Source organism: Clarias gariepinus, chromosome 21 (assembly GCF_024256425.1).
Source record: "Clarias gariepinus isolate MV-2021 ecotype Netherlands chromosome 21, CGAR_prim_01v2, whole genome shotgun sequence".
Classification (NCBI taxonomy): Eukaryota; Metazoa; Chordata; class Actinopteri; order Siluriformes; family Clariidae; genus Clarias; species Clarias gariepinus.
In genome coordinates this window covers 10,892,919-10,915,621 of record NC_071120.1, presented here as the reverse complement: position 1 = coordinate 10,915,621, position 22,703 = coordinate 10,892,919, and the positions used below count along the sequence as shown (strand labels likewise).

The following is a 22,703-nucleotide window of genomic DNA, read 5'->3' as shown; positions in this document are numbered from 1 at the left end:
AAAAGCACTTGGTATAATGAACAGAAATCCTGTGATGGTAAAAATAAAGCCAAAGTCTAAAATCTGAGGTAAAATACACCATAATATAAAGGTGAATATTAGCATCTGACATCTGAGGTAATCTAGAATAATGTAAGATGAGAATGTTACTCATAGTATAAAGTCTAAATCTAGTATAAAATCTTAATATCGCATATATTCAATGGAAATTATAACTATAATTATATCTGTTTTTAAATAAAATCTTAATCTTTTCATCCATCCATCCATCCATCCATCCGTCTATCTAAGAACCTTGGTAGTCCAATTAGGTACTGTGAAGGCCAGAGGTGATTACCATTGTATTTATGCCCATTTTAACGACCGTGGTGGAATCTCCAGTCAACATTTACACACTACGAGCAATTTGGGTACAACAGTTATCCTAATCTGCATGTCTTTAGCCTGTAGAAGGAACCCCACCAAGCACAGAGAGAACATGGAACCCCCCCACACAGACCACGAGGTGGGAATTGGACACTGACCCTGAAGGTGCAAGGCAACAGTGATAACCACTAGACTACTATGCCGCCATAATCTAAATACATCATAATTTAGACGATAAAACATTTTACGTAGCATAAACTACATAAGAATTCAACTTTAGCATAAAGTATTTCTAAATGTGAACCACGATTATTGTGAATCAAGATTATTATTTTGCTACAAAAGGTACAATTTTTCTCACAGTCATGTCAATAGTAATGACTGTACATATTTAATTTTAAGAACAAGACATAACAAGAATAAACCCAATAGCATCTCTTCAACAATACACCACCGTCTTTCGTCTCTAACTGCTTGTATTACAGCATAAAATGTCTATCAATGCGTACAAATCCTATTACAAGACAGAAAAATAGGGACTTATTTCGGGTTGTATGTACACACTTGTGATTGCACGCTTCTAATAGGCATGTCAGTAATTTGCTAGATGATGTACTGTCAAATAGTTTAGCATAAAGTTCTTTTATGTTGAGGTTCATGAGACTTATGAGATCTCATGATCAGGACATTGTGAAAAGGCCTCTGTCATTGCAGAAGGTTTGGTTATGTTACCACAACTATTTCATGATGCACACACACACATACACACAGACCTTCTATTTGCTAGTACAATGACCCATTGATTTTGAATATGCACCTGACATTTTCCTGTGCAATGAACCATTAAACTCATCCACAATACGGCCGATTCCACGTTACCTTCTAAGGTTTGATTAGTAACGCAGTCTACGTCATGCCTTATAACAATAACGCGTTTCATCTGTTTTTCATTCGATTAACTATAACTGTGACGCCCATTTGTCTGTAACTGTAATGGTTCCCTGAGGAGCATCGGGCATCCTTTTGGGTAGAGATAAAGGCTGCACAGGCGCAAAATGGCTCAGGTTGTGTCTTAATGGCATCACGTGACCTTTTGAGAGAAGCGTATCACCAGCGCCTGTCACTATTTGGTAAAAGTACGAATACAGTGCTCTGTTTATCGATAACGATGCTGGGGATTTGTAAAATTCCATTTATCACAGGTTGTGTATAGTAATTTTTAAAATCTTGCTATGATGTCATTTTACATTCGGCTGCAGAATGGCAGTTTCATCAGTAGAGGGCGCAAGCAACACATGCTCACACTGAGCCGCAGTGTAAACAAAGCAGATTAGGTGAGACACACTATTTTACAGTCTGACATCCTTTACGGTTGTCATAGTCTTAAGATATTATGTAAAATATTGCATGTGTGTTGCAGTGTGTCATGCTGGTTTTCACTTTCTGGTCTCAGGAACTGGGCTGTAGTTCAAAGTTGTGTAACAGGTTGTGTATACGTCACTGATTCGGAATTACTGGTTCATTAGCACATCAAAAACAAATGTTCAGTTTGGGAAGATTGCGCTGCTGTACTACTGATGTCATTCCACCCTAAGGGACTGTAGTACTGTTAAGGAGGAAGGGAGTGGGGGCTACTCCCCTCAACATGAGTGAAGTGGTCTGTCCCTGGTGAGGGTGGGGCTGCTCCATCATCTTACTGCTAACACACATACACACATTTGGATTTTGCAGAATATCCCATCCAATAGAGAGACTCAGAGCTGCAGTGATGTCATCTCCTTACACCATTAGAGAGAGAGCGAGAGAGCGCAAAATACCCACAGTATTAATGGAGCATTAGAAGGTGAAAAATGAGAAAACGTGAAGACAGTATGCATGTGTGTGGGGGGATGTGTGTAGAACAACTGCATGATACAATGATGTAATATTATGCTAATGATGTATATATAAATGATACCGAAGAATTATATTCTGCACGAATTGTGAAGAAATAAGTGAAGAATAAACTTTGCTACTATTTCCTACAATAGCAAATCTTGAAATATTTCTCATATACAGTTAAAGTCAGACTTACTACAGTTAGTAAACCTTTACTGTCCTACGCCAGTTAGGATTACTACTTTTATTTTAAGATTCTTTCACATCACATTTCCAGTGAGTCATAGAGTTTAATATTGTTTTTAAATTGTTAAACTCGGATCTAATGTTTTAGGTAGTCTTTCACAAGCTTCTTACAAAAGATTCCTGGCATTTTTTCTCCAGGGTTTCTCCTGACAGAACTGGAGTCAGGTTTGTAGGGCTGAGACTTACACACGCTTTTTCAGTTTTGCCCACAGATTTGTTTTATTGCATTGAGCTTCAATACCTTGAATTTATTGTCTTTAAGGCATTTTGGCCAAACCTTGGAGGTTTTCTTGGGGTCATTGTCTGTTTGGAGGAACGAAGCTTTAACTTTCTGGCCGATTTTCTTCCCCTGAGATGTTCCTTCAGTATATCCACCTAATCGTCCTTCCTCATGATGCCATCTACTTTGTGAAATGCACCTGTCCCTCCTGGAGCAATGGGACAGTTTATGATTGGAAATGTGCAAGCCACACCCTTTTACCTTGTGACCAATCAGATCCGAGAACATTCTTTAAATTTAAAAAGTAAGATCTGTGTCTCCATGTGCAGCTGCAATCTGTCGGCTGGCCTTTTTTTTTTGTTTTGCTGGTTTTTCAGGTTATGTAGATATCGGTCTCATTTTACTGTGGATATAGATACTTTTGGACCCGTTTCCTACAGTGTCTCAGAAGCTCCTTTCTCTCTGCTCTCGGATTAATTTGCACTTTTCATACCAAACTATATATATAAAAAAAAAAAAAAAGTATAACATGTTGTGCTATATAAATAAATGTATAATTCCATTTAATATTATGGAACATCCATGCCAATCGTATTTTGGTATAGTAAGCACAGATGTCGTACCATCTAGTATTTCATTGGATCGCCTTTAGCTTATGGTTCGGATTGTTGGCAGTTGACACATATTAATCACTGCAGTAATTATCCAAAAGCTCTCAAAGTGTTTCCTTATTTGAATCCAAAAAGTGATTTGTTTTGTACAACATAAACGGTTGTTCTTTCACAAGCCTCTCTTTTACACTGTCGTGAAGTTAATAAGACAAAGCAAAAACAAGCGTGTCAAGTAACAGGGAAACTGCAAAGCACAGTCCTCTGTCCTGTTTTGGAAAATTACAGGTATATCTCTGATCTGTCCAAAACGCCAACTCTGGAAACCCCTTCCAAAAATGCTAATGATAAATGTCTCCTTACAGAAAAGGTTACTGTAACTATGATAAACATTTTTTTTTATTTAGAGTGTATGCCATTCATATTAATAATGAATTAGAAACTTAATAATTGATCAGTCAATCAGAACTGAGCATTCAAAAGCACAGTTTTTGTTCAGTTTTAATTGTCATTACCCCTTTAACCCGCCTTGTTTCTTGTGTACTGTGAACAAGGTCACAAATGTACACTAACTTCCCTTTTTCTAATCTAACATTTATTTATAGCTTTGGGTAACAATTACATTTGCGTTTGTAGGCTTATAGCTAGTTAATGTAAATCGATCAGATTGTATGAAGCTTGTTAGTTAGCTTTTCATATCTACAATGCTGTAAAAAAGGACAGTATTTGCCTGGATAACTGGAGTATATACAAAACACAATTTCCAAATGATGATTTCATTTATTTTCATGACTTTTTTATATATTGTACAGCCAAGTAGGTTTGGACAGCTTTTTTCCCTTTAATAATTGAAATCATTATTCAAAAACTGCAGGTTGTATTTACATTTACAAGCATTTATTTTACTCTATCTATTTTTGGTTACCTTTTTGTAATCTTAAAATTAGTTTTAATTCATATAAGTGTGACAAATATGCATAAAAAAATTACAATTCAGGAAGGGAGCAAATACTATATTTTATGGCACTGTATGTAGGTCAGTAGAGTGTTCTGAGGATTAAGCCTTTAAAAATATACTACTGTACCTCTAAAAAGTTTGGGATCACTTTTTAACTCCATGGTCGTTCCTGATTTTTATTTCTTTCTACACTGTAAAGCAATGATAAATGCGTCCAAATAACACAATATTCAATAATCTCATTTAAACAGTTGATATTGATGTGTATCTGCTACTAATGATGTGTAAATCCTTCATAACGGCTCTAATCTGAGGTGCTGGTTGTTAATTGGTGATTACTGAGGCTGGTAACTTTAAATGAACTTCTCCTCTGCAGTAGAGGAACGTTTTGATCTTGCTTTCTCGGGGAGATCTTCATGAGAGACAGTTTCATCATGGTGCTTGATGGGTTTTGCAAGTGCACCTGACTATAATGTTCTTGCAAGGACTATTCTAGAAAGACTGACCTCCGTGTCTTAAGAAGAACAACTGATGTAAAATGTACGATGTAGAAAATAAATTACAAAAAAATATATATATATATATTTAGAAGTGATCCCAAACTTTTGAGCGGTAGTGCAAAAGCAGTCCCAAAGCAATTGCAGAAAAATACAAACTGCTTTCACAAAGTACTTGCAAAATACTCTTGTTTTGTGAGAGCGTTGCTTTTTCTTCTTTTAAATTTATGGTCGGTTAGTGCGTTGCCACCACCTACTTGATGGGAATGTGATTCACAGCTTTATTGTTTAGGTTGCAAGGAACAATCCTTTTCACAAATGCCCATCATTCTATTACCTGCAGTATAAATGATATAAGACAGTTCAGTCGTTTTATCCACAGGAACTGATTGGCTGTTAAAAACAAAGCATCAAGTCAGATGCAGATTCCATCAACATGATCATCTCAAACACACACACACACACACACACAATCAACCTAACGTATGCCTTGACAGCAGTCCTGCAAGTGTTGCTGCTTGCTAGTCAGTAAAGCCCCTGAAGTGTGAGATGACTCAGCAATTTCTATTGAGCGAGAGCTGGGCTTGGGATGGGAAAGGTGAAACATGACGCTTATTTATTTACAACTTTCTTATGGGTTCACCTTCAAATGAAGACGTAAGACCATTTATGGGTATTAAAATAGTTAATTGATTTTTTTTTTTCTTTTTCTTTTTTTTCTTTGAAATGGTTAGTACCTGTACTGTAGATGTTCATTAGATGGACAGATTTGAGAGGAAAGTGACACAATGTGAAATTCTGACTATAAAAACATTAACAGCTTATGCAATTATAATTAATGTTAAATGTGTCATTGGAAACTATCTACCGTGATTTATTCCTCCAGTTTTCCTTACCATCAGTGGCGTTTCTGTTTGTAGACAGAGTGAGACGGAAAGCAGCATTGTGGGAAAGTGTCTCCTGAGGGTAGTTCCAGGCTGAACCGAGCCGCTTCCCCTTCAGGTGTGGGACGGCTGTTCCTACCTGCGTTTCTTATTGTTCCCTGTTGTGGTTCGTAACCTAATCACCGGTGTTTTGCCCTCCCCAAACAATGAAGGACTATTTTTAAAGCATTTATTGTTATGATGAAATCTTGTTTGTGTGGTCAGGAAACATGTTCCCAACCCCCACATTCAATCTCTGCTCTTAGATAGAGGAATTAGGTATAGGTTTACATTATTCTAAGTTATCAGATGTCGTTGATAAGTTATCAGATTAACAATCGTACAGTAAAATCTTTACAAAACAACTAACAACCAAGGACACAAGGTTAGACTGCATTAACAGATTTTATTTTACTGGCTGTGTAAAATCTGTAGAACAACTATAATAATTTCCCCATTCACACACAAACTAATACATACTGTATATAAGCTTATTATTTTTGATTTATTGTGTAGCTTGTATGATGGGGGATTTTTCTTCTTGAGAAACAGAATATAAGAATATAACTCATGCTGGAAATGATTCAAATTTGACCTTTTTAATTCCGTCCCCAGGTAAAAATGTAAAATCTCCAGGGGAGATCCAACAAAAGCTATCTGGTCTAGGTCACTTATCAAGGTAACAGATTACCTGTATGTATTTCTACACTTGAGCACTGTAAAGTGCTAAAATTTCTCTGTAGGTTTCGAATAGCATAATTTGGAGATTGTTACACACTACATGCTACTGTCGATGAGGTATTTCACACTTGAAATGTAGACTTTTCGTGGGAAACTTCCTTTTAAGATGACTGCCTCTAACAGTACATTTATAAAAATGTAGCGAACTTTAAGTTCTTCTTTTTCTTTCTGCATGTTCCTGCTCAGATAAATCCGTCTCAAAGGCTCAAGAAAACGTTTCTGATTGCTCAATAATCTCATGAATAGTGCACAAAAATACAGGCCTGATTGGAAATAAAAAACAGGGTGTGGTCGCATTTTTCATGTGTAGTCTTTTCACCAGTTATCATTATACAGTAAAACCTTAGAGTACAAATGGCATCGTACAGTTTATTGCCTTAAGAAATCAAATTTTGCAAGAAATTTGCAATAGCATATGAACAAACCGATTGGCTAAGTTGTTCGGCAAACCGGCTTTGCGTCAGTGAAAAGTCAAGCGAAGCGAATTTAATTTACTTAATCCCAAATTGGTGGGATTGGTGGGGGTTTGGTGAGGTTTAATGTCTATTTATTTTATATTTTACTCCATTTACATGTCTTTTCTAATTATTTTGATTTGTTTTGGTGTTTTGTGGAAATGTAGCTGACCAAATGCATGAATTTCTGTTTTAAATGTTTGTACATTCAGCAGACCATAAGCTGACAAATATGCAACTCTGGACCTTGAATTTTAGAGTTTAAGAACATCTTATACTAAACAACAGTTCGTGAAAACTTCATGCATCCAGCATAAGCGGGTCCAAATTATTAACTTATTAACTTTGTAACTTTTTCTATAGCAGGAAATCTAGTTTTCCAGAGTCACCTCCCTCTTTTTAAGCCACGATTAGTCAGACAGTACTACAGATGCAAGGCTGAAATTCTGCGCACTACTTTCTTGATATAATGACATTATTTCCTGAAAGTAGGAAGAAAACCTAAGATGTTCAATCAGGTGATTTGACATGGATTGACCTCTCAGCATGTGGGACACAACAGATCAACACATACAGTAAAAATATAACTTTTATCACTTTTTAATTGTAGAGGTGAAGGTGTCAGTAGAGGTGAAGGTGTCAGTTCTTTCTCTCATACTTCTTAATTTTTATTGAACTCATGGGATTTACTTAACATGCGAGGCTGCCTTAAATTTTTTTTTTTCAACGACAGGAACCTTAGGAGCTGGTATCGCCCTAAAACATCTTGGAATGCAGAAGTGGTAAAAAGTGCCCATGATAGCACACATCTTGTAATTATCAGCACATTCCAAGTTTGGCAGCAGTTTTATCTGAGACCATTTGATCTGATTTATATTTAGATCGACCTGCTTGTATACTTTGTGCGATATGGTATGCAGATTCCTAGCACACAAACTGGTGCTCCTTTTTTTCTTTTTTTGGAGATGTGGTGTCCTGCTCTGTTTTATGAACATGGGTCAATTGCTGTTTTTTTTCTCTCTCTCTATTACAAATGTTTAACTGTCTTTCTATTTCTGTCTTTCTAATTTAGGATTTCGGGAGTGAGGATGACCGAAGGCTGAATCAGAGGTAAGAAGTCTAAAGGTGTGCATGAATATTGTGTTCAAGTCCCAAATGGAAGCAACTACAGTTAATTTTTTTTTATATAATAGAGACAGATTACTTAATTTGGACATGTATGCCCGAATCTTTGTCATGATTTTCCTTAAACCTGCTCACAGTGCAGGTTTGTTCATCCTTTTATACGAACCTGTAATCATATCGAGATGAACAGAGGAGATCAGGTACAGAAGATGGTACGAGTGCTCTGCTCTGGACAATCTCTCATCAAAAGAATTTGGGTCATTAGCAATCGAAAGCGGCCTTTTAATTTTACACCTCCTGCAAAATGTCACTCATGGCTAAGCTCTCCGGGGGCGAGCGTGGCATTTAGACATCCCTGTTACAGAAAACTGCCGTCTTTCTTACATCTGATCATCCGAGTTCTCTTTGAGAGGACGTATGAAGAGTCCCATATGTCGGTGTACGTCTGTGTTCCGAGAACAGGTGGCTCATACACACGCACTACAGTACGTAGTCACTTTTGTACTAGCCAAATTCTTGTTGATTACTTGATAAGTGAAATCATGCAATTATGACAGTTTATAATGGAAATTAGCTCATTTTTAGTTAAAATATTTTCAGTCACCCCTAGGATGTGCTGTAGCTTTCTTAGTTATAAAAAGCGTTTCCTGACAATGACTGGCATTATGTTCCTCTCATATCTATTGTTATTATTTTTTTGTCTGGTAAATTTCATACTGGATGACTAAATATAAAAAAAAATTGAAAGTATTCCACTGCTGTGAATTCGAGATAACTAGGGCATACAAAAAAAAAAGATAAGGCATTGGTTAGAGGCTTTCGAACAACTTCCCATGTCCTCTGGGAGAGCGATAGTCAGAGTCAGCGGCCCAAAAAAAACCCCCAAAATGTTCTTTTACCTTCTGAATATGGGACAGCGACAGAAAGCTATCTAAGGTGAAAAGTTTTCCAGTTTGCTGACGCAGTTTTTAGTACCTAATACAGTTTGCTGATGATTTCTGTCTGAAATAAAGGCAAAGCTTGCATGAGATATGCATGAGATATCAATATTTGTCCTGCTGGAGGAAGAGGAAGTCTGTAGCGGATGTTAAAGGTTGTGGCTGAGGACTGGTTTCTGAAGATCAAGTGACTGTTGTGTTTCTAGCAATCCCTGGGGATGTACAGTCATATAGACGTTACAGACCTGAGGTATTCCTGTAAGATTTCTCAAAGTGCTGCTGTGTAACATTCATATAGAAATCTGACAATTTATTTAGTCCTATTTATGTTTCCCAGGTTAACACATACAGTGTGTATGTATATAAAAAACATTAGCTAGTTGACTTTAGTTTTCTTGGAGTAGGAATGCAGATATACAGAGTTTTATTACATTTTAGAAAAGGTGATTTCGTACAGCTACTGTAAGTTATAAATGAAGTGCGTCTGTAAGTGTAGTACATCCCGTAGTTGCTTGTTTTTTGTTTTTTTTTAAGTTTTATCTTGTTAATGTTTTATAGGAAGATGACGTTCCTTCTTTTGATGGTTATTTTGTGTTGTAAACTTCCTCGTTCCTGTAATTTCCTCATTAGAGTGTATATTAAAAATGTTTTTTGAACTATAATTCCCTTTTTTTTTTTTTTTTTTTTTTACTTCATAATTTAAAGACACAAAGGTTAAACCGACATACTTCCATGACGGCTTTCTAATAGGTACCGCACACTGTATTGTTACTGTAAACCTGATTAAATGAGCACAGCCTGAGTGCGGCACAGAAGGTGTTATTGACCTAAACAAGGTCATCTCGAAAGCAAAAGAAGGATTGTTCTCTCGGAGCGCCGCTCACTCCCCCGTACCGGTCTTTCTTTCCATCTTTCTCATTCCTCTTGTGGGTCAGAAAATCTCAGCTTTTTTTCCTCCTCCTTTCTCGAAAACAGGATGTTGGAAAAGAGGTCAGCGATTCTTGTGCAGTGAGGCTCAGGACAAAGCCGGCAGTGTCTGACTCTATATCCTCTGTGACTCTCTGGGACAGGGGGCTGGCCGGGGGGGGTATGTTGTGATAAATACTGAGGTTTTACGATGAAGTCATCTTTAAAAATATCCGTCTTATGTTTTTTTTTTTTTTTTTTTAATAGCTAGGTGGGGGTAATTAAATTATTTACCAAATATCTCTGGAATTAAAATTTTGTTTTTTTGGATGGAGAGCGCATGTTTTATGATTTTTGTTGACCAAAGTTTTAACATTCTTTACTTTAATCTTATGCTTAAAACAAAGTGGGGGGAAAAGAAAAGTAGAGATGCGCTGATTCCAATATGATGACCAGTGATTGAAATATTCATCATCCAGAGATGGCAAGTTTGCGTCCCATACAGCTATCTGTAGTTGGGAGTCGAAACCAAGGGTTATATTTTCCCCAAATATTGTGTATTAATATTTATTTCATTGAATTAATTAATTATTTTATTTATTTATTATTGTTTCTTACATAAAGTTTTAAACGCCTAAACATTACTGTTTAACTTTGTCTTCCTGCTAAGATTAAAGGCATATTATCAGTTCACAGTCACCTCAGAGAAGATCATATTGTGTTAAATTATAGCATTTTATTATTATTATAATTATAAAGTAGAATGTTTAATTTTTCTGTCCTGGGTGTACCCCGATAGTGCCCCAAGTCTCCTGGGATAGGCTTCAGGCCCCCGCGACCCTGAATACATGATAGAGCGGTGTAGACAATGAGTAAGAGGTCTTAAAAGTAAGTAATAAATTAATGGACATCTGTCTTGTGATAGCTAAAGCAGACGGATTTTATTATTTCAACACCTGTGAGAGAAATCCGACGATAAACCACAAATCAGAAAACAGAAAATAATGGAATATAGTTTATTCTTATCGACAGTCTGTGTAAAATTCACAGCTTTAGTTGAAGCGGACAGTTACTCGACTGGGAAACATTTTTCCGGTTTTACAGACCAGTTAGTTGAGCGATTAGTTTTCTGATCTGATCTTCAGATGCTTTACAGATGCTAATAAACATCATCAACAGGTAAATTCTGCATTGTTTGAAACGACTCGTGCCTGCCTTCAGACGTGGTGATCTCCCTGACTGGTCTCGACCTGCCTTGTGCTGACCTCATCGATCCCCAAAGCTACAGCTCAGAATTATGCAATGATTAAAACGGTTGAACCCTCATAAATTCCACTGCACTTTCATAGACCTGAAATGCCAAGTGGAACAAATAGATCATTTTAAAAACCTCACAGGACATGGTGCTCTGAGTGTAAGGTTGGAATGTAAAGTCACCGCACCTCTGACGGTTCAGGACACTTCAGCTCGGCCGCCTTCGGGATTTTAAAACATTTTACTCTGATGTTACTGTTGGAAAAGTTCATGATGGAATTAACATCTTGGAAAATATCAAAATTTTAAGGTATTTTTAGGTAGTATTTCATTTTAGTTTGTGGACACCAGGCGATTAGATCTATCTGTCTTAACCTTTGTGTTTTTTACTACATGATGGAGCATGGATGTGAGGATGTGTGTTAAGGTAGCTCCAAAAGTGACGTTAGTGTGAGGAGGCCTGGTGCACGGTCTGTCTTCTGGTTCATCCTAAACTTTTGGTTCAGTGTGGTGGAGGTCATGGCTCTATTCAGGTCACTCAAGGTCTTGCAGTTTTAAATGGCAACCTGGTCAAACTTTGTCGTCTTGGAGCTCACTTTGTGCATGGGACATTGTTATGCCACATTGTTCCAGCAGGTGTGATGATCAAGTCTGCAAATGTTAAGAATTATAGTGTTTTTTTCTTAAACCTTCGCTAGTGATTTGTGTGTTTTTAAATGGTCAAGCAATGCTTTGATACTGAGAGGCGTTACAGCATGGCAAAATACACTATATAGACAAAAGCTTTTGGCCAAACCTGCAATGAAACTGTATTCAAATACATATACTATACTTCATTATGAAGTTCCCCCTTTTGCAGCTGGAACAGCTTTGGGAAGGATGTCCACATGATGTTGGAGTGTTTCTATGGAAATGCGTGTCTATTCATTCTGTAAAAAATGTATGAGGTCAGGAGGCACTGATGTTGGATGAGAATTCTCCGCAATCTCCGTTCCAGTTCATCCCAAAGCTGCTCGATGGCGTTGAGGTCAGGGCTCTGTGTTGGGGCCAGTCAAGTTCTTCCAACTCATCACACCATGTCTTTATAGTCCTCGCTTTGTGCACTGGGACACAGTCATGTTGGAATAGAAAAGGGGTCTTCCCCAAACTGTTGTCACAAAGTTAGAAGCATAGCATTGTCCAAGATGTTTTGGTATGCTGAAGCAGTTAGATTGCTTGACACCTGAATGCAATAATTGTTCATATCTTTTGTCTATATCGTGTAAAAAGGGCATTAAAAGATCGTAAAATATACAAAACATAAATGGTCACAAGGAGACGACGGATTAGGGCAGAATTCGGCCATGGTTATTTAGCCGTGCATGGTTGGGGTTCAGCACAATTTCCCTGTTAAAACACACCCTATTTGGTAATTCAGTAGACATGTATCACACTTGCTCGACTCCAGACGTGCAGTAGGTTCCTGTGGTATCCGTATACCCATGATGTCAGGCTAACTGGCCATGACTAGTCTACCACCTTTGTTTTTTTTTTGATAGGCTTAACCATTACTTTTTTTTTTTTTTTTTTAAGTTAACTGTACATGAAAGTGTTGAAGCAAGAATGTCTGTTTGGGTTCTACACGATGATATCAGTGAGTGTTGCATGGCTTTGAGCCTGGCAGTGATTTCACCATGTGGGTACAGCGACTGGAGCAGCCAAGCACAGCTATCTGTGTTTTTGTTTGGGTGCTTGCTCGTGTGTGTGTGTGTGTGTGTGTGTGTGTGTGTGTGTGTGTGTGTGTGTGTGTGTGTGTGTTGCATAACTGCAAGGGGAAAAATGTGATGGAATTACAGAGGGTCTCTTTTCTTCTGCTTCATTTGTTTAGTCCCGCTTAAAAAGCATTACAGTGTTTAATGTAACGACAGCAAACATTAACGAACACTTCATTTGTTAAATCAAAAATTTTTTTTTTTTTTTTTTTTGTAAGCAGAAAAGGAAGGCTTTTAAATTTGCATAGAATAAGAGAGAGGAACGATTTAAGGAGGAAAACTAACATGTTTCGTGCGTTAAACCAGGCTGTTGTTAAGGAAAAATCAAAGATGTGATGTGAAGTGGTACTAATGGTAATGGCGATGTCGCCTTGCAACACCAGGGTCCGGTTTCGATTCCCGCCTCGGGTCTGTGTGCATGTTCTCCCTGTGCTTGGTGGATTTCCTCCCACAGTCCAAAGACATGCAGATTCGGCTAAATGGAGTTGTCTATAATGTGTGAATGAGTGTGAGAGTGTGTGTGTGCGCCCTGTGATGGATTGGCACCCCATCCAGGGTGTACCCCGCCATGACCGCTAAGGCTCCAGTCCCCCCAGACCCTGTATACAGGATAAAGCAGTATAGACGCTGAGACTATGATACTGTAAGTAAAAATGCACTCTGTTTCACACGCAGGAACGCTGGTTGCTTATTTGACAAATCATAGTTCTTACCATCTTAAACCAAATAATCCAACTCATCAGCTCATTAGCAGATGTTTCCTGCGCTGGATCAGCTGTCCTGAGATGGAGCACCATTCATTGTGATGGGATTGGTACTCAACAGTTACCTCTTGGTTTGTTTTTATTTTATTCTTTTATTTTTTCCTAAGCACTGTGTCCTGGGATCCCCATTAGCTAAACATGTCCAATGTCAGAGTGGACCGGATTGTTGCATCTTGCCCCCCTCATGTGCAATATGAAGTTATAATGTAGTTATGCTGTCAGGGTCCTGTTCATCAGATGAGGAAAAGATCTCTTCCAGGTTTCTGTAGCTTGTGGAGGCTTGTTGTCTCTGATTACCAAATGTCAGTTATTGTGTTGCGACTACAAAGGTGTTTTTGCTCACCTGATGTGATCAAAGAGGTCGAAATAGTTGGGAGTTACGTCAGGCAGTATAAGATAAGATTCTATGGTATACACCGCAGTCACAATTTCATTTAAGTAAATTTAGTCCTGGCTTCAGTACAGTATATAAAGAAAGAATCATAAACAATGTTTTTGTATAAAACTAAACAAATCAAAAACTGCTACAAACTGGTTCAACTTCTGTCATTGCGTAGTACAGATACACTGGATAGATGTACTAGAATGGTAGTGTATAAATAAAAAAAGAAAATTGTGAAAATAACATTAAAAAAAATAATAATAATGTATTATTATTATTATTATTATTTTTATCAGCCCAAAAAAATTATATACACTTCAGGAAAAGAAAAACTTACATTTATTGCTATGTTATAATATACTATACTATAATATAATATAATATAATATAATATAATATAATATAATATAATATAATATAATATAATATAATATATAATATAAATCATACTATTTATATTAGCATATATATATATTGTAGTATATCTATACAGTGTATACAAAAAAAGGATACACACTTCATGAAAAGAAAAATAGTATGATTTACATTATATTAATATAATATAATATATGAATCTAATTATATATATATATATATATATATCCTTTTATCGTTATACCATGATCATTTAAACGTATATCCTATGATGCATGTCAGGCGTTTGGCCGATGCAGATCGCATCAAAAGTGCAAATGATTCCCAGTAATCTTGGACACAATCATGTGATATGCATGCTCACATTGGATGCTTTTCGGTATGTTTAAAAGAATATTTGAATCTTTTTATACTGCATCAATTTACCTGTGATTTATAATTTTTTTATCAGCACATTGTACATTTAACTATTTGTAGTTACATTTAATGTTATGGAATGTCTGTGAAAACAGTTACTGTTCCGAAGCGCTGATACTGGAGACTCCTCTCGGTAAACCTAACCTTATCAGCACTTACACACACTTTAACCCGTTCCAGTCCCCCGATTCAGCTGTTACTATGGAAACGGTAATATTTTCCTGCAGGCTACATTAATATCACCCTCTGGTTTGCAGTTACAGTACTGTTACAGAAACTGATCACCTTCTGACCAATCAGAATGGAGGATTCATCAGAGCTGTGGTGAAGATCGTTTGAGGTGGAATCTTGTCCAGAATGCTGATTTTTAAAAGTCATTAGTGTGATATCATTAGTGCCTTGGTGTCTACATCCATCACGATCAGAACAGTGCCTGAGTGGATGGAGATAATCACTGTGTTTTTCCCTTCCTTCCATCTTTCATTCCTCCATCCATCAGCGCTGGGGCTGTGTTGTGTAACGTCTTTCCCTGGAGAGGGGGACGCTGTGTGTGCAGGAATTTCTGTCTGTCTGTCTGTCTGTCTGTCGTGTGTGTGTGTGTGGGGATTTAAGGAATAAAATCGAGGATCCTGGCCGAGGTGGCTGGAGACCACTGCAGTCGTTTCTGTAAACATTCAGCGCTCGATCTGGGAAAAAAAAAAAGAGACAAATAACTTGTCGCCAGCTGGCATAAAAGATGCGTCTGTGTGTTTACACACTGACTGTCCACACAATTATTCTCCAACGCCACTTGTACTGTACCTTACAGGAACTCGACTGGGTGTTCACCTACAGTCCTGACCTCGTGCACTAGTGAACACTGGGATAAGTGTAGCAGGGGAGTGTATAGAGACGTGGTACAGGGAGGTTTTAAACACTGGTATTCTGCACAATTAAAAGTCCTGCTTTGACTTTAAATTGAATCAAATAAGGAAAGACTGTTTAAAGTGCACAGCTCTAATGATCAGCTCATCTCATCTTCTATACGGCTTTATCCTATATTCAGGGTGGCGGGGACCTGGAGTCTATCCCAGGGGCCTGAGGGCACGGGGCGGGGTACACCCTGGACAGCTCTAATGATATATAATGATAATGTTTCTTATTGTTATTCTGTAATAATGATCCACAGTAGCTAACTAGTTCACCGTACTTCACTGTGTTAGCCACCACAGGAGGAAACAAAAACAACCTTTTTTTTGCGTTAAAATGTACGAGAGTATATTTAGGTCAATGTAAGAGCTATTGCTAGCCAAGGACCCTTTATTTTTGTTTAGTTCTTGGTAAACAAGTCAACGACGAGTTAATTACACCAACAAAGTTATGATTAGATAGCATTATGCATTATGATTAGATAGAAAAATTTAGTCTCATCTGTTTAATGTTGGTTTTTTATTCCAGTTTAGCTTAATTAACATTTGTTAATTAACAATCTCAGTGTTAGTCTAGAGCATGTTTATGTGTAACTTCGTTCACGCGGAATTTAATTGTAGCGTTTTTAAACATGTACAGCGCCATCTGTTGGAGATTGAAATGAACTAAAACTTTTACGTTACGGTGACGTGTGTGTGTGTGTGTGGTATGAAGGTCTGGGATCACGTTTATTAATTAGATTTTAATTTGCTCACTCATTAGCGTGTATTAACCCTAAGTTTTTGAACTGATGAAGGTTTTTTTTTTTTATGATATAAAGTATAAGGGCCTTTTTCATTTAGATTTGAAAGTAGCATATCTTCTCTTTCTATATCTTCTTTATTCTGTTTTTTTTTACACTATTATTTATGCATACATTTTCTTTCATATAGTTTTTAAGGGCTCCAGATGTACGCAGCATATTTGCCGTAGTATTGTTCACGTTGTTTAGTACGGTAGCAACTCGTGAATATCATGATACCCGACAGGTGACGCGACTCTTGATGTGTGTTAACGCTCATGTTCTCTCGACACCATGATCCTGTCAGAATTCATCTCCTGGGTGATAAAGAGCCGGGAACGTTCATCCTGAGCAGAAACAAGAGCAGCATCTCGGTAACAGAGCAGAAAGTAATAGAGTTAAAGAACAAATCTATTCCTCATTAGCGTAAAGTAAAAACAATCTGGGTTTATATTTATTCCACACATTATTATTGCGTTTATCAAATAGGTTTTGGGTTACATGTGGAACTGGAACCCTCCAATCTCGCTGTGTGTGAGGGAGACCTCAGCTCTCGCCTCAGATGCGTGCCGCTCCGAAGCTTTACGGGCTTTTACTGGCAGAGACGTTTTATTTTAAAGAGGCGTCACGAGCAGTAAATGTTCCTTTCTGGGTTTGTTGCCATCGTGTTCGCTCTGACTCTTAACCCAAAACGCATATTCTTTTATTATATAATATCATAATATCGGGAATAAAACACTCCACAGATACAGCTCGGTTACTCTTACAGTATTTATATATTTTTTTTTATTCCACTAACTTTAAATTGCACCAACAGCAATTTTTCAACTTCTACATAAACAAGCCTTTTTTCTTTTTTTTTTATATACTTTTACCGTTTAGTTTAACGTTCCAACTGTAGCTGTTCATTTCCTCATCTTCCTCCATCCCTGTTCCTCAGCTCTGCTTACCTTCAGCACAGTCTTATCATTTCTAAGATATGTGTGTGTGTGTGTGTGTGTGTGTGTGTGTGTGTTTGCGTGCGAGTGCAAGTGAGAGTGCTTTCCTCTCAGCTTACAAGCAAACAGCCTTTCCGTTTCTTTCACGATTCGTTCGTCTTCCTCATGAGGATCTCCTCACACGTCTCTGTGTATTAATGAGATTTAGTGACACCTGTAGTCTGGACACCGGAAGCAAGCCGAAAGCCAGACGTCTCGTGTCCTCTGCGGCTGAGTAGATCACTGAAGAACTATTTTAGTCCACTTTTTCTTTTTTTTTTTTCTTATTTTATTTTTAAATAAGTCTTTGTCTGGGTGAACTGATCAAGGACAAGTGGTGTTTTCCTCTTAAAAAAGGACAATGTCCTTGTCCAAGTGCGTGCTCCAGTAAATCCAGAAAGTCTCTGTGTTTGGATATCTCACTCGGAAAGACTATTGGATTTTCTTTATGCTGCCAGATCAGCACTTGGACAGACACACACACACACACACACACACACACACACACACACACACACGGCCTACCTCGGGCTTCGGGGTGGACATTCCTGCAGTCAGTCAGGCTGAGGACAGCAAAGCAGGTTTATCTTCCTGTCCTGCTCTCGAGAGACCAGAAGAGAGAGCAAGAGAGAGAGAGCGAGAGATAGGGGGAGGGTGTGAGGGAGGAGTGACAACAAGTTCCCAGCCTACAAGGAACTTACACAAGCAGGAACACATTCATTCTGCCGGAATCCACTCGCACTCACACACACACACACACACACACACACACACACACACATGCACAAGCTCACACACAGACGCCGTCAGCGTTTCTGACGCTCGTCTTCATCTCTCGCGTGCCGCGTGCCGGGTGTCTGGAGCTGCGCAGGTCCAGCAGGATGCACCTTGCGCTGGACTGGCCCCGGCGGGTCTCGCTCACCACCATGCTGCCCTACTTCGTGGAGAACGCCGTGCTCACGCAGCGCGAGATCTACCGCATGTAAGTTGAGAGACGTTCGGAGACTGCGCGGATCTCTTGTTATTTTAAACAAAACTTTGTTGTCTTTGTTGTTTATTTCATATCATTGGATTACTGTAAAAAAAATTATATTGTACGTTATTTAATAAGGTGACATCAGGCGTATGTATGAAGGTTTGCTCATGAACTATGGCAGATTGTCTGAGATGCTGGAAAAGTCAGTCAGATTCCTCATTAAGCAGAACCACTGACACAGCTTTATTCTTAATACTCAAGTCATACAGAAATGTATAAGATATGAAAGAAACGTTCTTGTGTATTTTGAGGTGCTGCACAAATGTGCTTTATTATAAGCCCACGAGCTTTGGATCGTACTGTAGCTTGTATATGAGAATCCATGGGTCTGAGGCGGGGGTATACAAAGTGGACAGGAAGTGAATCCACCGGAGAGACACTCGCACACACTCCTGCACACTCCTGTTACGCATCGCAAGGTCACCTTTTTTGGTAGGTGGATGGAAACGTGGAAACTCCTCTGGACGTACAGGCTGTTTGCATGAAGAAACCAGGACTAAAAGTGTCAAGGCAAGATTAATAGTGTAGCACGTAACCGGGTTTCAGACACGTGTATCGCATTCCCTCGCTCGTATAGTGTACACTTTGCACGTGAGATGTTTTTTTTTTTTTTTTTTTTTTTTTTCTGTGATCTTTGGGAAATCTGTTCTCGTGTCATTTGAAACCAACATCCTTTCTTTTGGAAAGTAAACTTGATCTGGTTTCTGATTCCGAAATGCCAGAGATGAAGGGGAACTTTATACACTTTGTTTGCTACAGCTCCATCCTTAGGTGCACCAACCATGATGTGAATTTTGAGCCAGTCACTTGGAACGCACCTGATCACAGTAGGAATGATTGATTTGTTACATGCCTGGAAACAATTTCTCCTCCCGTTTACCCCCAGTGACCAGCGTTCACATTTTTTTTGGTCTTCGTACTCGGGTACACTTGCGTATTTACATTCACACTCTCCGATACAGAAGGTGGCAGTATGCATCGACTTGGTTTGTGAGCCGGCATTAAACTTTCGTTTTACACCTAATATCAGCTGGGTAGGTGAGAGGAGGAGACTGGCGTGTGTTATGCTCCAGATTTTGGAGGAGACACACGGCACTGATGATGTCGTGTCTTAACATCGTATCTGTTTTCGTTCTGCTTCTGTTTTCAGGTACGATTTGCTGATTCGATATCTAATTCGATCCGTGCTCAGGTACTCCATACTATTCTTGAGACCACCTCTTCAAGCAGACTCGGGCGTGGTTACCGAGCACGGAATCGATTCTGTTCTCACTGATCAAATTAAACCAGACTTTGGGATCTCAGAAACAATCCTGGGGCCCTAATGTGAAAACGCTCTAACTGCCGAAAGAATCACAAAAGTATACATGTTCTATCCAAGTAAAGATGTGTTCTTTTATGTATCGTGATTCCTATTATTTTTATTTTCTTTTGAGCTGGCCAAATGTTGCCGTTTCTCTATAGTCCTGCAGGTGACGCACTACAAAGCATTCATATATTTGCAGGCAGCATAGCATCCTGAGTTAAGAATTGTAACAAAATCTGAAAAGAAAATTCAGACAGAATTTGGATATTTTTTTAAATCAGCACAGAGGTATCGCAATTTTTTCGTATCGGCAGGTCCCTGGCAATTCACGTCCGTACTAAGCAGTGCACTTGTGAAAGCGTCTTTCAGTTCATTAGTTGTTCAGTGACAAGACAATACAGCTGCATCATTGCCGTGTCATGTGATGTCTCTTTATAAATGGCTAGAAGAAAGGCTTGGGCAGGACCAACCGCACAGTCAAACAGAAGGACTGGGCAGAATCAACCGCACACAGACAAACAGTACATAGCGAGAAAACGACTTGCATGTCAACTGGCATTTAAAAAACTCTCCGAGGAGAAAGTTTGACCCCAAGGCGTGCTTTGTGAGCGAGCTGCGTTGAGAATGAGGGCATTGTGGGACGAAAGCTTGGGCACTCACCACATCAGAAAGCACTCATTGTGCGAAGACTTTGTGTCGTTTTAATAGCAGGCGAACAATAACGCTGCCGATTGTGAGGTCCGATCGGAGCGGGGTCAGATGATCAGAACGTCTGACGGATGATGGATGTAGGCGTGCATCAGTCACAAAATAACTTGCTTCCTGTTATCAGTTACAGTAACAGAAGCTGTCAAATGTTCCCCTCACCAGTCTTGTTTCTGTTTGAACGAGATCACAAAGTCTGCACGCAGCACTCAATCGTTCTTCAGAATAAATCACACTTTAAATTAAACCACAAGTACAAATGTAAATAACTTTGATTATTAGGGAAAATCATTTAAATCAGATCAAGAATTCTTCTTATTCACACCTAAAACCCTGACTGTAAACGTCTTAACGTGTTCGAGGCTTCCTGTAAATAGTGCAGCCTTTCCTCAACAATGCTACTCATCTGTCATAGCGCTCGTCTAATTGATACGTATTCCACCTACAATTAGTGCATAACTTGGCACCGGCTCGCTCAGCTACCTGTAAAAGCCTTTCTGTGTGCATGTCCACGAGTACATACAAGCACACACACGTGCTTGATGTTCTTGTTTCCCGTGATAGCGAGTTTATTTTTAGCTGGCTGTGGATCATGGCGTGTGTGATAGCAGTCTCCTGTGACACGTCTCGTACACTTCTTTTGTAAGAAGTGAATGTCCGTTCTAGTTGTTTTGAAAACTAAACACCTAAACACAGCATACCAATAATGCATGGGCTACACGGGGGTTAGGGGGGGTGCAAGAAATATAGTTTTTTGTGACTCTTGATCTGTGGCTCGAATGGAACAGATTAACGCTACCTCCTGGGTTGTGTTCCTCCTGTGAGGTTTAGATGCAGGGGTGCAGCAGTTTGCTTTGGAATGCTGTAACACAACACGTAGTTTGCACTGGGTTGGTCTTTTGGGTTATGTGGGGAAATGATTATAAATGATGACAATTTGGGTTCACAAATAGTTAGGTACTGCATATGTTTTATCTTCAGTTAGGTCGCTCTCTGTGATTGATTGTTTCAGCTTCCTGTCTGAAAGTCTGTACGTCTTAGCTGGCTCCCGGATATTCAGTTGATAGCAGCAGCTGTGTATAGTCCCTTCCTGCCTCAAACTTTAGACCATCATTCCAGTCCCAAAGAAACCTTCCAAACTGACTAAAAGGGTTTAGATCTGTAGCTAGCAAGGGATTTAAATAGTTGCTTCTGAATTACAGGAAAAAGGCCCTCAGTGATAGGTTTCTTGTCCCAGCCACTGGATGCAGGGCCGGTCCTAAGCCTGGATAAAATGGGAGGGTTGCGTCGGCGTAAAACCTGTGCCAAGTTGTTGTGTGGATTGGATGGTTCTCTGTGGCGTACAGCAACTCCTGAATTACAGGAACAACATTACAGACTCACTACAGCTCACGTGCTTGGAAAACAGGTGATTGTGGATGATGCTGTAAGCATAGCACTGCACTACATCTCTCAGTATCTTGACTCTTCAGGGACCTATGCATGAGAATTGTTTGTCTTATGGTATCGACCCACATCTGTCAGATTTTTAATTGAGGGAACAAGTCAGCCTGGGTAAACTGTCAAGCACCCAGTCAGTCAGAGCACGGTGCTCCCCAGGGATGTATGCTCTCCCCGCTACTCTTCTCCCTCTAGAACCTCAGCAGACTTTTTCAAATTCTGCAGATGACACCACAATCATCGATCTTATCAGTGTGTCTTCAAACAGAAAGGAAGTAGAACAACTGACCCTGTGTTGTAGTCAAAACAATCTGGAGCTGAACATGCTCCAAACAGTAGAGATGACAGTAAACTTTAGGAGGAGCGCAAACCCGTCATCTTTGTGGAGGGAAAAACATGAAACACTTGGTGAACAATAAGCTATGTTTAATAGTGAAAGTTGGAGTATTTCCATACACACACAATGTGATGAGAACTCGCAGGAGGAGGAATAGCTGTGTGTCTATGAGAAAAACACTTCTTAATGAGACTCTTCAGAAAAAAATGCTCCGGTTTGTTTGGGAGCATAAAGATTGTACTTTGCAGCGATGGGAAAAGGTTATGTGGTTATGATGAGTCCAGAATAAGCCGATTCCAGAGTGATGGCTGTGTCAGGGTGAGAAGGGAAACGCATGAAATGATGCACCCATCATGCATAGTGTCCACTGTACAAGCTATGATCTGGGGTTGCTTCACTTGATCAGGA

The 22,703-nt window shown here is 39.0% G+C and overlaps 1 protein-coding gene across 2 annotated transcripts in view; it reads left to right on the top strand.

Annotated features, from left to right (window-relative positions):
- ssh1a (slingshot protein phosphatase 1a) overlaps nt 1-22,703 on the top strand; it is a 52,884-nt gene that overhangs the window by 1,174 nt on the left and 29,007 nt on the right. Inside the window, exon 2 of one of the 2 annotated variants that reach the window (XM_053480930.1) lies at nt 7,965-8,002. In XM_053480930.1, the coding sequence (XP_053336905.1) occupies nt 7,965-8,002 (38 nt within the window). Of the gene's footprint in view, nt 1-7,964; nt 8,003-18,224; nt 18,454-22,703 lie in introns of those variants that run through there. The other variant, XM_053480931.1, reaches the window with a different exon arrangement.